General features: G+C 34.5%; 1 protein-coding gene and 1 pseudogene across 2 annotated transcripts; both read right to left on the bottom strand.

Annotated features, from left to right (window-relative positions):
- Positions 1–1,151: 1,151 nt before the first annotated feature.
- Positions 1,152–10,862, bottom strand: LOC132305330 (pentatricopeptide repeat-containing protein At2g15690, mitochondrial-like; annotated as a pseudogene).
- Positions 10,558–15,277, bottom strand: LOC132303868 (uncharacterized). Of its 2 annotated transcripts, none has more exons than XM_059801311.1 (10): positions 15,154–15,277; positions 13,917–13,942; positions 13,648–13,732; positions 13,353–13,562; positions 12,209–12,337; positions 12,056–12,113; positions 11,897–11,970; positions 11,369–11,457; positions 11,214–11,286; positions 10,558–10,952 (listed from the first exon to the last, which is right to left on the bottom strand). In XM_059801311.1, the coding sequence occupies exons 1-9, from the start codon at positions 15,235–15,237 to the stop codon at positions 11,217–11,219; spliced, it is 825 nt and encodes a 274-aa protein (XP_059657294.1). In that variant the 5' UTR covers positions 15,238–15,277; the 3' UTR covers positions 10,558–10,952; positions 11,214–11,216. The 2 variants fall into 2 exon arrangements, with proteins under 2 accessions (XP_059657294.1, XP_059657295.1); XM_059801312.1 differs by having other exon boundaries at positions 11,218–11,286.
- Positions 15,278–15,376: the final 99 nt, after the last annotated feature.

Below are 15,376 nucleotides of genomic sequence, written 5' to 3'. Positions count from 1 at the left end.
CCGAAGCCACAGCCTCGGATCTTGCCCTCTGTTGTTGCTGAACCTCATTCGACTGAGCCTCATTGGGTCGTGCCCCATTAGGTAGAGCCCCATTAGGTGTAAGCCCGGTAATCGGAGGAATATTCTGATTAGGGGGTGCTGCTGTATCACCCATTGGTGGCGGTGGTGCCAACTGAGCCATCGCCGTTTGCAGAGTGTTATTCTGTTGTTGAAGCAAGGCGATTTGAGCCACGCTTGCTTCGTTTGCCTGACGAAGTACGTCAAACTGGTGTAGAAACTCTTCACGCATCTTCTGCATCAACTCCGTCTGTTGATCCGTTGAAGATCCTCCGTTCGACATTCTGGATGGTAGTTGTAGGATTCACCTGTCAAACAAGAGTGGGAATATATTTACACACGTTCCCGCAGACAGCGCCAAAGTGTAGGTGCAAAATTCCGCTCAACCAATTACGATCGAGAAAAAATAATACAACACACTCAACAAACAATAAGAATAAACAAGAACAGTGTCTATAGAAGAATTGAATTGCTCGCCCCTTCATTGGAGGTCTAGGCCTCTATTTATACGCAAAAGTTGGCAGAATTATGGTAGGACTCGCATTGCTTGTCCTCCAATTCTTTCCATATATGACTTTCTTTACAAATAGAGTTCTTTCCATTGTATGATATTTCTTATGTAGAATTTGCTTTGTATAAAAACTTTGCTTCCAAGTTGACTCCATTGTTAAATAGGACTGAGCCATATTTAATTATACTTGGGCCGGATGTGGTTTGGTGTAAGTGACTTGACTAATGGATCAAAACTTCAACAGTGGTGATATTGGGCTGATCGGTACTCTTGTCTGGCTTTGGAGGCCCAACATAAATGATAATGGGTTAAAGCACAACATAACTTGGGCTTAATCCAGATGGGCTTCTGAGATCTCCTAAATGCAGAATTGTATAATGGTGACGTCTCTCATTCTTATTGGAGGGAAACTTTTCCTTCCACACCTACAATTAAAAGGTAATGATTACTTCAATAGAACTTCAAGCCAAGAACACTTCACTGTAATGCGGTGGATAACAACTTGTTCATTTCCTAAAATTAGCAGCACTGCATTTTCTGCCCACAGGACAGATTAAGTTGGCACTTTATAAACTTAAACTACAGATGGGAAGACAATCTCATTGCATACCAGGAACGGAAGTTCAAACCAATGGTAATATCACCAATAATCGCCACATGAGTATTTGCCATCCTTGAAATGATGAAACCGTTTGCTGTCCCTGACAATCAACTCCCTCCTAACAATCTTGGACATGATCTTAATTGCGTTATGACAATCACCGCGAACACGGAAATTCTTGATGATTCTCAGTGGTGTCCTTGCTGGAGTACTAATTAGACCATATACAATTGCCAAGCGTTCACTGTGATAAAGCAAGGCCTGCTCTTTGGCCTCTTGATCAATGTCATGAAGAACATATCTCGTGTCAGGCACATAACCTTGTTCTTTCATTACTGCCTTCAACTTTTTATCATCCTTGTAAAGAGTAGGGTTTCGTAGCTCACCTAGCCTTTTTTTACCCTCAAGCATATTGATACCGGACTATTTCTTGGGTGGTGGTGTAGGGATCTTATTAGCCACGGCCTTTGAAGGGTCAAGGGCAACCAATAACTCTTCTGCATGGTCTTCAAGATCAATATCACCATGAATTCGAGCATAATTCCTCAATGCCTCCCAAATTGCTGCAGTGGGTTCAAATGGTAGATTCTCAATAAATTCCTCAGCCTCAGTGAGATGGCCAGATTTTCCAAGAACAGCTAAAAGCTCCAAATAATGCTCTATCCCAGGCAGACCACCACCTCGTCCTCCAGATCACTCAAGTTAGCCCACAATTTGGCTACAATTGTCCACCGGAATTGACTTAGTTCTCTCAATTAACGGTTATTTTGGAATTTAATGGGAGACATTTTTGAATTTGGTTGGGCCTGTGCCCTTGTTGCCCATTGGGCCTATTCTTAATTTAATTTTGTAATTGGGCTTTGCCCCCAAACTTTGTAATTATTTTATCTTCAATGTCAGTTGCTTAACCTTCCAAAAAAAAAAAAAAAACAAAAAAAAGAAGAACAGAAAAAAGAAGAAATAAAAAATCAACTACCATAGTTTAAAATCATGTTTGAATTTCTTAAAAATCAACTCTCGTGATTATGGTAGTTGATTTTCAACTACGGTAGTTCTTGAAATTAAAACAAATTCTATAATAATAAAAAAGTAATAATGAAATCTTATTATTAAAAAAATATAAAAATTATGAGGTATTTATTAAACTAAATATAAAAAAGCTATCAAATTTCAAAAGAATGGGAGGATGAATTGATATGGTAACGTAATATATGAGGGTGTATAAGAGCATTTCCAACCGTTATGTGTGTATATATATATATATTGTGTAAATCGTGTCATTATAGATTTATACAAAAAATTTGGATTATTTATTTTTAGTTCCAGTAGTTGTTTTATACCATTTGTTTAAAAATATATCCTCTAATAACCATCAGTATTATGTCTGATCCCACATAATTTTTACAAATATACTTAATATAGGGTTGATATATAGTGTTGATTAATGAGAAAGAGGGATGACAAAGGAAATATATTGATGTAATTCTTTAAAAAAGTTGTGTAAAATACACAACAATTTTGGGGCCATCGGCAGCATCCTCAGGTTTGTAGTCTAGGGTGGGTCCCGAAGAGGCCCTGCCTAAGTGAGTTCCTGATGCCAAAAAAAAAAAAAAAAAAAAAAGAAAAAAAAAAGAACAATTTTACACATTGGTGACGTTGGTGACGTGCAGTGTATTTAACTGTAGATAAAATTACATGGCGGTGTATATTTTAGACAAAAGAGTATTTTAACATACTCTACTAACATCATGATGTGTAGGCTCCACGGGCTATTGAAGGTATGTTTTTTTATACACAGTAGGCTCGATCCTGTTTTGTTTGATAAAGGTACCATACATTCATTTGTATCACATTCTTGAATGATAGCAAAGTATAAATTTTTTTGAACCAAAATACCGAGTACAAAATTGATACACTCAATCCATTTATAATTATCCATAACAAATTTTAATGTCCGATATTTGTGAACGCCTCTGTAACGAGCTTTTGGATTGCTCCCCATTATTCTGAAACCTGATTTCCATCCTTCACAACTCTAACTTATATGTATGTATATATATATATATATATATTTATTTATTTATGAATTATTTATTGAAACTAAAGAAAAAAATGGACAATTATATAAAAAAAATACAAAAATTATAATGTATTTGTTGAAGCTTAGAAGGGAAAAAAAAAAAAAAAAAAAGTGAATAAAAATATATTAAATGAATGAGAAGCATTATAATATATATATATATATATATATATATATATATATATATATATATATTCATAATTTGCATTATAATATTATTGATATGGATAATAAAAGAAATCAAAGATTTGTACAATATTTGACATGTAAACCTCAGAACTCAACTTATTATTATTATTATTTTTTTTTTCAGAAACTCACAAAACTCAATCTTAAATATTCAATCATATGCTTATATGTACAGTTGTATACCATAAGCCTTTTCTACCAAAAGAAGAAAACAACTCATAAAAATGAAGTTGCTCGTATTTATCCCCAAAGAAGAAAACAATAAATAGCATACACCATGAGATATTGCTTTAGCCTACTAAGTTCATCCACAATAATAAAAAATTATAAAGAACAATCACATTGATTAATTGAATCTCTTGCTCCACATATTAATTTATGTGCCTAATTTTATGGTTTTTTAAACCAATAAATTTCATATAAACAAGAAAATAATATTAATAATAATAAAGCTAAAATTAATTGAATAATACTCAAATACAAAAAACTTATTTTAAAATCCTAAATTGGACAAAACTTTAGCAATTTTACGAAACAAATCATCATGCAAACTTAAAAATATTTTGTTTTAGTTTAAATTCTTCAAAATAATAATAATAATAATAATAGATGGATAAAACTTAACGAGAAATAATACCGGGAAAATAATAGAGATAGAACAACCTAGATGCGGTTTGTGTTGCCAAATTTTAGAAGCACATATAAAAAAAACTATTTTTAAAAATAAATAAAATACGTAAGTAATAGAGTTTTACATATACTCCTCTAAAAACTCTTTTTAAAAAAGAAAATAAAATATTTTTAAAAATAATTAAAAATGGAATAGAAACTTAAAATAAGATAGAATTTCAAAATTATATAGATTTTTTTTTATATATATTAAACGAAGAGAATATAGATATATACTAAAGTTATAGATATTTTCATATACATGTGTATCATACTTTCTGTTGACTCCATGTGGGGATTAAATCAGTCCATACTCCATATACAAGGGCACGCGAACTTTTTTGTCATTATTACTATTCCAACTCAATTCAATGCAAAACATAGTTTTATCCATTACTCCATTAAAAACTAAAATCTAAGGCCTGTTTGGAAGGCCAAAACGATATTGGTTTTGTGGTTTTGGTTTCGGTTTTGGGCTCATATCTCGTTTGGTGTGGGCTGATATGGTTTTGAATAGTGTAAAAACAATACCAAATTTGGGCCAAAACCAATATCAAGAATTTGGTGATATTGGTTGATTTTGCACTGTAGCGGCGGTATCATATTGGGCCGAATACTGAAGCGCTGGTATCAAGTGATACCAAACACTGTAACGGTGATATGAGGTATAAAAACATACTTTTTCAAATTAGGTCATTTGTGCCTCTCGTTTCTCTCTCTTCTCCCGCATGTTTGAGAGGCGATTTGAGGCGATTTGTTGTCTACCTTTGATATACAAAGGTTGTGCAAAGATCTTCGAGAGTTTGTAAATCCAACATCAAACAAGTGGCTGTCGTACCTCTCTATTGTCTGATTTGTCTCTGTTTTTGCGCATCTCTTTGATGCGATTTTGGGGTTTCAACTTCAACGCTTCTCAGTTCAGTCGTTGTGCGAGGTAGTTCGAGACTTTTGTGCAACACTAGGTCTTTGAAGGAGTTGCAGGTAATGCCACTACGAAACCCTAACCCTAATTAAGACTCTATTTGTATGTATTCTTGATTTCGAGTTTCAGTATGTGGGATTTTTGTTTAATTATGTTATTGGTATTCTCGATTCTCAGATGTATGTCTGTTGTCTGAAAGTTTATATTTGCAGCGAGAGCCGCCTTTTCTCTGTTGTTTCGATGTATATTTATATATTGTTATGATATGATGTGAATGTGTGGTTGAATGGATAAAGCATAGGAGTTTCATCATCTTTGGCTTTCTGTACACAGTTCTTTTTGAATCTGTGTTTTTTTTTTTTTTTTAATGGTTAATCACACACACACACCCATAATGGTTAATCACACACACACACACCCATGTTGAAATAATTTTGTGGGCGGTATCCCTTGTTAAATGAATTTTGTGGGCGGTGTCCCTTGTTGAAATAATTTTGTGGGCGGTGTTTCTTGTGTTTATTGTGTTTTGAAATTTTGGAAATATCCATTTTTAAGGGGAAATCATGCCGGATTTTTTTAAAAATAAAAAAAAAAATTGAATTTAACTTTGCTTTATATTTTGCTACTATAAGTAATGTCTTGTTTTATATTCAAATTCATTTTTTGCTACTACATTGAAGGACATGGCAGTAAGTTGTAGGCAGTGGCACCAGTGGGATTGATTGGAAGCATTCTCCAGTTGCTGCAACTCCAGGAAGCTAGTGATCTCTAAGTTAATCAAATGGAGGCCTATGCAAGTATAAAGAAGTGGGTGTACATTTTATGGAATGAATATTAGTGATCTCCAGTTATGTGTACATTTTTTGTAAGTGTAATGAAGTGTGTGTGTACACATATATTATTTTTAAGGAATGTCTAGCTTCTTATATGTGGAAGTATATATGTGAATGGTGCAACACTCAAGTTCTTAAGATTGTGATGTACAAAGCAAAACTATATGTGGAAGTATATATGTGAATGTTGTTCAGTCTTGTAATAGAGGGATCTTCCTTGATTGCTCTGTTTTAATCTTTATTCATATTTATCAATTCTGCTTATGGTTGGAGATTGTATGAAATTTTCATAAGTCGGTTATCAAAATAAATACTCAAGAACAGGGGAAATGGTCTCATGACTAAACAAAAAAAATATTACTAATTTGAAGGACCTACAGTACAAAATTTCAAACTAATCTCAGTGAAGTAAAACTATTCACAAGCTTCAATGTTCACTAAATCTCAACTTTAACTAATTTAAGAAGATCAACGTTTTGCCTTTGTTTCTTGTTAGTTTCAACTACGAGGATCTCTCACACATTCATCATGAATTTATATAATTTATATATATATATATATATATATATATATGAAACAAAACAAAGTTAAATAGAATGCAAGCAAAAAAAAAAAAGATAAATGGAATGCAAAGATCTGCTCTCATTTAAAGATTATTACAAAGTTAGATTTGTAATTTGGTTGCCACTATACATGTAAATTTATTTATAATTTTTTTTCCCAACTCTTTTTAACAATTATCTCAAAGCATAAATAAAAATCGACTATTTACATATAAACTTATAAATGTATATATATATATATAATTTTTCAAAATAAAAATAAAACAATTTCTACCAACCGGTATATTGATTTAAAATTTTTGACAAGAAAAGTAATCTCCCGTATTTTGTTTTCGAATTCCTTAAAACTTCTTAAAAGACAATACCAATACCAAACGCTTTATTATATTTTTAATATACAATTATCAAAAACATAATAATCATTACCAAATATAGATCCGATTTTCACTAAAAAAAAAACATACTAATACCTGATTTCTAATAAAAACATACTAATACCAAAACTTATCGCCATCCAAACAGCCCCTTAGTAAAAGGGTAAAGAATAGTTCGCTCTGTGCTCACCGCGCGGCTGCATGTTTTGAAACGTCAAACGAACCACTTCTTAAATAGCCACACTCTCTCTCCAACCCACCCACTCCTTATCGATGTGGGACAAACTCATCTCTGCTCCAAAGCTCCAAAAACTCTCTCTCTCTCACACTCACACCTAGTCCACACTACTCCAAAACGCATCCTCATATTGACTCACGCCCAAGTTTAAATCATACCTATACATCGATCAGTGTAATATGAACTGATTTTGGGTATGAATTTCGCATTCAGATTTCATTTGGTTGCCGAGAAAATTGAGGAGAAGATGAAAGAGAAAATGGGTTTTGAACATCAGTCATCTATGGTTGTTTGGAGGCAGAGAAAATGGAACCATCTGTTTGGAGGCGTAGCTCATTTTTTACTTCCATTCTTTGAATCTGAAGCATTATGAGCAATAAAGTTTCCCAATACTACTGTTTCCTTAACTAATTCTTGTTTTCTCAGCAACCAAAATTGCTGATAATGATTTAATTTTTTTGCAGTAGTTCTTTCATGTTCGATTGTATATTAGGAGTTAGACGGCCACTTCTTTTTGGGTGTGTTAATCGAACAAGTTGGCATAAAAACATAGTAAAAACACACCGATGCACATTAGCCTATATGGTACGATGATGTCTCATTTCCAAAAAGAAAGTGAGTGTCCAAGTCGTGTTAGGGACAAAAAAGGTAGTGTCTTCACTGGGAGGACTATTGAGTATTTGAGTGAGAGTGATTGAAGGGAAATATGATGAAGAGTGTGGTGGGCATTGGGTGTCTAGAGTGAGCATTCTTCCCTCGTTTCATGTTAGTCATGTGGATAGGCATGGCAACGAGGTCGCCCATGCATGCTGTGGCGAATCTTTCTTGAAGCAACATGGTTGAGGATGTTGTTTTGGTCCATATCCTGCTCAACGAGATGTTCTCAATTCTAATGTATTGCGAGATGTCCTGTTTGTTTGCCCAGAAAAAGAAAAAGAAAAAAAAACTGTGGGTTATGGCCTGTGGGAATTAACCATTAAAATGGTGTAGTTTCCCAGTAAAAGCTGTCTGTTGACAAAGCAGTAATGTGGGGATGGTCTTTGGCTTGTTTTGTTTGCGGTTGATGAGGTTCTGACTGTGCTAAGAATCCAAAGAGAATATGAGCTTGTTCATCAAGCTTGAACTTTTAACTTATTTAGTCAATTTCAAGCTCAAATTGAGTTCATTTTTTAGTTAAAACTTTCACCATTTTTGTGCTTGCACGTACCTGAATTTTGCTCTCTTGACGTCCACGGACCACAGTGCACTCTTATCAGCTTTAATTCTTGAACATGCAACTCTTAAGCTGTACTAAGAATGTCCCTCAATGTTCTTACACACAGTGCGCACACAATAGAGACAGAGAGCGTTGTGGGGTTGAAATACCACAGTAGCTCCCAAAATGGGAATTATATTTCATTTGGAAAACTCCCCAAGTCATCATTTTGCTTTTCATGTGCAGTTGTAATTTGACCATTACCTTCCTGTGAAATGAGAATATTGTATAGCTTTTATGTTCATAAATGAAATTCTATGAATGTCATTTCTTTTTTTGTCATTAAGGTGTCCTATCTGTCTGCACTTGTTCAACAACATATATTTATCAAATGAACATGAACTTCACTGCACTTTTTCCGACTGATTTGTCGAAGCCAGGAATCTGCCATTTTCTGCTCTAGTTGATCCTCACAGAATTATGGTACATTTCTGATTGAGTTGTCGGAGCAGATTGCTTCTAAGGAGCTAGCTCAAGGACGATAGTTGTTATATTGTGTTGTAGGAACCTGTCATTGCTATAGGAAATTGGGCTACAAGCTCGAATGTCCTTACATGGCAAAACGCTTGCAATAAGAAGAATAATGTGACATGCAACATTGTTTTGTGATCCATGTTATAGAGTTAATCTGACCTGTATCGTAGTATAGGTTTTGTTTGAGCCAGAAGAAAAAGAAAAAAAGCATGTATTTCGAAACACGCTCCCTATCTGTCAATTAGAACACTTGTACAAACTCCCTCCAACTTCAGCCTGTCTACCTCCCTCTCTGCAGCTAATGTGACCTCCCAAAACACCGCTCTCGACTTGTCTTCAAGCCAAACCGACGACCCACGAATGTTTAGTTACATCGAATTCCTCAACCATGATATCACAACAACCCAATTAGAATTTACTATGAGAATGTTGGTTATGTGAAATGAGCATTGAAGAATGGACCTCACATCTCTCTCCCTCACCAACCACCAGAAATGTTAGGAAGACGGTTTAAGGCGCAGTATTGAAGCACGAACTGTCCATGTATTGGTTTATGATTTGCAAGGTGATCAAAGCAGCAAGTTCAGTATACTTCAAGCAAACTACAGGTAGTGAACCACTAGACGAAGGCACGGAGAGAAGGTTTGTGTTTCGGTTCAAAATTGACATTGGAGTGTTAACAGATGCCGGGGAGTTACCTCTGCCTCTGCCCTCTAAGACACATCAGCCATAATCCATATAACGGATTCAACCATGCTTTCCAATGCCCTTGTGACCATTTATGAGATAAGCTATAAAAATAGTTGAGTGCGAGCACAGCTATAGACACATAAAGTACAGACCTTTCTATAGCTTTGTGGAGTGGGTCAGCCTATGTTGATGTAGACGGGACTTCAAGGCCAAAGAAGATGGAAGATTACACGAACAGTGTACATAATTTGGAGGCAGGGGGTGGCTTACAGATGCAACAACAATCATGTAGATGCCTAGAAAATGTCCTTGGAATGTTTTGATGCCATCTCAGAGAACTGCAAAGGACTAGGGACTTGAAAGTCCTCTGGAGGAACATTTGGCAACTCTCTTGTTCTCTCTTTACGAGGCTTAAACGCCTCATATAGGAAAAAGTCAGGTATGTGATTTGTTGGGAAAAATCACAGGAGGTAAATAAGGGCATACAATTTCAGCTCTACAGTTAATTGATATTCCTTGCATTTGGGGTCACATGTGAACTGCAATCCTGTGTGAAAGCATTTCTGAAGAAGCATCAAAGATGAAACTGTAGTGCATGATCAAGTTTGTTAATGTTAGCATCTAGCAAATGGACCCATAAACAAATCTTCGAAAATTAGAATGCCAAGCTAAAATAAAAAATTTGTGCTTAAGCTACTGAAAAGATGTTGCCATTTGCCCCCACTCGAGGGGAGTATCCTGCAACATTTTCAATAGTTGAGGGGGGAAAATTGCAATGCAGGGGGGTAAGTTGCAAAAACTTGTATAGTACAGGAGGGTTTTGGTTTTTTCAAATAGCCCTCTAATAAGGATTGCTATTTGCTGTAGAAGAGACCTGTATTGATGTTTGACTGGCGTGGTTTGCAAAACTGTTTAGGCCTTTTCCAAATGGTAAGATTACTGGGACTTGCTAATTACCCTATCATCAGGAAGCATCACATGGGGAATAAGTAAAAACCTTCCTGTTCATGCATGAAATGGTTGTGTGAGATTTGTGAAGAAATGGGTCTTTTCAGTATAGCAACTAATTAGAACATAAGAATAGATGGTGTACCAGAAAAGTAATAAAAAGGATCGCATGGTAACTATCCCTAAAAATTATCTGCATCTATACCAATACATTCTAGAGCCAAGTCAATTCAACCAATTCGACTATCAAGTTCAAAGACAAAAGGGCTAGATCATAACTACAAAAAATCGTATTCATCAGAAAAATGTACCTGTATTGTCTTAAATTCAGTATAAAATAAATGCCATAATGTTGGGATGCAGGAATGCTACATCACCAATAAATGGAGCAAGTTTACCAAGCGAATCTGCTGACCTGAGGCTTCCATTGACAAATGCAATTTGGTGAGGGGATCCATGACGTCAGATTGAGACATTAGTCTTCACAATGAATGATTTTGTCATTACCCATCGTTGTTGTCCTCGTTAATGGTTCCAAAAACGTAGACCTGTACATAAAAAAGAATGGAGATTCAACATATTGAATTTATTTGAGTTGAAATCTTACTCAGGGTTACTGCAATTAGATAAATAATTAAATGACAGAACAAATTAAGAAAACTATTCATGTCACTCAACATCCATATGGTTCAACTAATTATTAGACTAACTACTTTCACACCATTGCATTAGCTTGTGGATACCACATCAGTCTAAATAACTACGCAACACAAAGCACAAATAGTAGCATTATTTGTTTCAAAATTCACCCACTAAGAGGGCTTTGTTTTTCGTCCAATTTGTGAGATGCGCTTCAGCTCTTGGGTTCCCCTTTTCATTTCCCTGCAAAATCCAACAAGAAGCACCATGAATGTACTGCAAAAGTTTGATAAAATACATTTATTTACAAGACTAGAAATGGCACCTTTGGTACAAATAAACAATAAGATAGAAGATAGGTAGCAGCATCAAGGTTAATACTGAAATAGCCAAGTAGAAAATGCTTGTATGCTTCTGCACAGATAAACAATTCAACAAAATTGCATCAGCAGAAACACAAACAAAGAAAAGAATAATAAATAAATAAATCCTAAATTAATTTTAGAACGGAGAGGATTCAAAATAGACAAAACGTGGAATTTTTGGCATACCAAAAGTGCATAGTCCTCCATTTGGCAGCCAATAAAACTCAGGTGCCCTGTACACATTTAATCAAAATGCTTTCTAGGACAGTTTCTGATTGCCAAAAGGAGAATTTAGCATTTAAATTTATGCCTAAATGCACTCAATCAGAGAGAGTTTTGCTCTTAGAGCTTCTAACAAGACACATTATACACCTTTCAGGAGCATAACATTTACACAGGCAACTATGCTCATTCGTGAAATTTATTTCATCAGTTTTCTTGATAATAATTTCAAACTTCACCAAAAACATCAAGGATTAAAGCCTTACCCTGCCTCCTCTGGAGAAGGGATTTCGCTTTCCTGAGCAGGTATGAGCATCACAGAATTGGTGCAAGAACAATTCTATGGTAAAATCATCAAAAGGTCTCTGTAAGTAACCAGAAGAAGGAAAGGAATAACATGAATTTTTTTAAACATAAAAGAGTACCATGAAGACGAGTTGCTGAGGGACCCTGATTAGAAGGAAAACAACTATCTGCGAGACTCTGCACAGAATACAATGGTTATGAACAAGGAAATACAGCATGATAAAAAATAAAAAATAAAAAAAAATAAAAAAGGTATTTTTGTCAAAAACAACCTCACACAAGTGGAGGTTCCTTTTAGCCGCTGCAGGGTTGCATCTGGTTTTACGAGGTTTTGAAGTTATATCAACCACGAGGTCACAATGCAAAGCCCCACATAAATCTGCCAAGCACTTGCTCTGACTCTGCATTCATTGAAATTTGTCATATAAATCATATTCTGAGACTATAACCAATTTGGAAGATAAATCCTTAAAAGGCCCAAAAAACCTTAAAAGCAATACAAAATTGCATGTTAGAATGATATATCGAGTACTCAAACATTATCAATCTTTTTCTCCCTTACAAGAAGTATCATGCACTGAAAAAAAAAAATACCATGTACAATGTATACAAACAATGAGAGTCTCAACATGACTTATCAAACAGGTACCATTTAATTTTTTTTCTTTCTTCTCAGAGTTTGTAGTAAGTACTAGGTACCAATATCTCCTCTCTTCCTAGAATTCTAGAATAATAAACAACGATTAAAAACTTCTGTTGTGTCGAAATTATAATGATTTCATAATAACATAAATTATAACACGCCTGAGAAAGCAAATCTCTTTTTTCTGCCCTTCTTTTATTTGGTCAATTGAGTATGAGCTGGCTAAATCAACCAGATAACAAGATGAACACAAAACATTATGTGTTATGGTAACCAAAGAGATGATGGAAGTCACCTCATGTTTTCAAATCAAGTTATAGATCAACAGACTATGGGCCAGGAAGGTCAGGTCGTATCTGTTTGATTCTCAACCTAAATGCCATGGACAGAAGTCCATTAGTTGCTAGCAAATAAAGAAAAAAAAAAGTAATAGATCAAAAGATTAGTTATGCCAAGCTATAATGCTTCTTTTTGGTTTTGGCCATCTACACATAGTATCGCATCATAACATGTTTCAGAAAAATTAAGTTATGACATCTAAATATAAAGACATGAGTCAAAGAATAACAAAGACACAGGATCAGTTAACTAAGCCAGATAATTACATAAACTACAGAAGCATCTGCATCAATGACAGCAAGCATCACGAACAATGGATCAATAGTAAAGGTAATTTAGTGCTCCCTATAGCACGACAATTTTGAAAAACTGCAGCCAAACATAGATGGTAAATTATATTATCAAAAAGGAACAAGGTAACAAGATTGACATACAACATTCAGAAGATTGTAGTGTCTGTTGTCATAATGTTGATCAAGATATTTCTCTGCTCGGAAGATTTTCTTACAGTATCCGCAGCGCCATTCATTTATGTCCACATGAATCTTGTGCTGCTCCTGATCCCTAAAGATATCATTGTCAGGATGGAGTCTACACTTACTTGGGATCTGATACTTTTCTTGTTCCACAAATGGCATTAAATACTGCACAATACATGTAAATGTCATAATCTTAAATGTTAATCGAAGCAGAGCACTATACATCCACACAACATATTTTGCATGTCACCTCCTCGATAATTTTCGAAGCTGCCCTACTTCTTTCCCTTGAACAATGTACTTCAGGGGCATGCTCTTGTTCTTGCTTAAGATTTCTAGTCATCAAAATAAAATTTAGATTATTTAAAGAAAAAAAAATAATATAAGAAATAGCACCGCAACAAACATATCAGCTACTAAATAAAACCTCAATAATTTTATATTTTCATTTGTAAAAGCCACAATTCTAAAAAATGATAAGATTTTAGCTTTTAGCCTAATCTGGTGATAGAAAGTTACCTTGAAGCTGGAGGATGATCAGTGTTCTGTAGCACCAGAAAGAAAACAGAAAAAACAAAAAAAAGAAAGAAAGAAAACAAAGTCATATTTGGGAGGAGTTGATATTATAAGTTGAATATACATGCGCATTCAAAAGAATTCAAACATATAGGCACATGAATAAGAATGTGAAATAAGTAGAACGAAGGTCCAGCAGATGTGAGAAAAATAGAGCTGAATGAAACATATTGCTATACAGTACAAAGTTTCCGACAAGAATAAAAGGATGGAGACTATAATCTCCAAATACCACATGAGCACTACAAGCCAATTTGAGGTCAAGCTATTCGATCACCCAGTGGGTGTGACCAAGTAAGTAGCCAAAGAAATTATAATTAAGGTAATAGACTGATAAACAACAATTGCCGGCTTGCTTGATTGAAATCTACACCAAAATGTAAGATTACAATTTTTAAAGTAAAAAAAAAAAATTATTATTATTATTAACTTGATTGTACTATTTAGCTATGTCGAGGTCATATTCACACCTCTCCAATAGCATTATGGGAGTTGTTTGCCCGTGAAAAAAAAAAAATAACAAATTAAAAAAATTTTGAACCCATGAAGTGCCTTTATCTTGTCATCAATTTTCTAATTACCCAAGATAAAAAGAGAGGTAAAGCATAAAATTCCATATTCATAACTCTCAATTTCTTTCCTCATTTTATTAGCAAACAACACAAGTTGTATGCATAAACATACGTACTAATACAATTTCATATCCATAGTAATAGGGTTCAGAAATTTCAAAAGTCAATTATAACATAATTACAATTGAAAGACCATGTCAGATTCATAAACATAAGCTAATCCTCAATGATAACAAAGAAACTCCAAAACTTGATTGATATGTAATAGCACCCAATTACCCATTTCAAATTCTACATAAAAATACACATGCAATTCCATATCCGTACTAATAGGGTTCAGCAATTTCAAAAGTCAATTAACACATCAATTACAGCTGAGATACTAAGTCACATGCATATACATAATTATAAATTAATCCTCAATTTGCTTAGATTCAACGATAACAAAGAAACCCCCAAACCAAACTGACATGTAATAACACCCAATTACCCTTTTCAAAATCTACAGTTTATATAGTCCAATAGAACGATGCAAACAAAAAACAACAACACAGATATATACACACAACCATATATATATATATATACATATAAATATAGATCAAGACCTGGATTTCCTGTGCAAGAGACGAAGGAGTTGAAGTGGAAAGCCATACGAATAGAGAAACACACACCATCACCGTCGTCCTCATCTCTCTCTCGATTCACAAACCACACTCCGAACGATATAAAACACGCCCAGCACAAGACGACATCGTTTTGAACTGGGCTTTTGAAAAAAAAATTAGACGGCGCCTAACGCCGTTACTTATTAAACGACGTAGTCTTCTT

This window comes from Cornus florida, unplaced genomic scaffold (assembly GCF_030987335.1).
Source record: "Cornus florida cultivar Cherokee Brave unplaced genomic scaffold, ASM3098733v1 CherokeeBrave_3.0.0_Hap2_Chr04, whole genome shotgun sequence".
Taxonomy (NCBI): domain Eukaryota; kingdom Viridiplantae; phylum Streptophyta; class Magnoliopsida; order Cornales; family Cornaceae; genus Cornus; species Cornus florida.
This window is presented reverse-complemented; position numbering and strand designations above follow the sequence as displayed.

Excerpts from the sequence above, each read along its gene's own strand:
- LOC132303868 (XM_059801311.1), bottom strand. The coding sequence starts at position 15,237 with ATGAGGACGACGGTGATGGTGTGTGTTTCTCTATTCGTATGGCTTTCC. Across the intron at positions 13,733-13,916 it reads GATCATCCTCCAGCTTCAAG|AAATCTTAAGCAAGAACAAG; the intron begins GTAACTTTCTAT and ends TTTGATGACTAG. Across the intron at positions 11,287-11,368 it reads ATTGTTTATTTGTACCAAAG|GGAAATGAAAAGGGGAACCC; the intron begins GTGCCATTTCTA and ends TGGATTTTGCAG.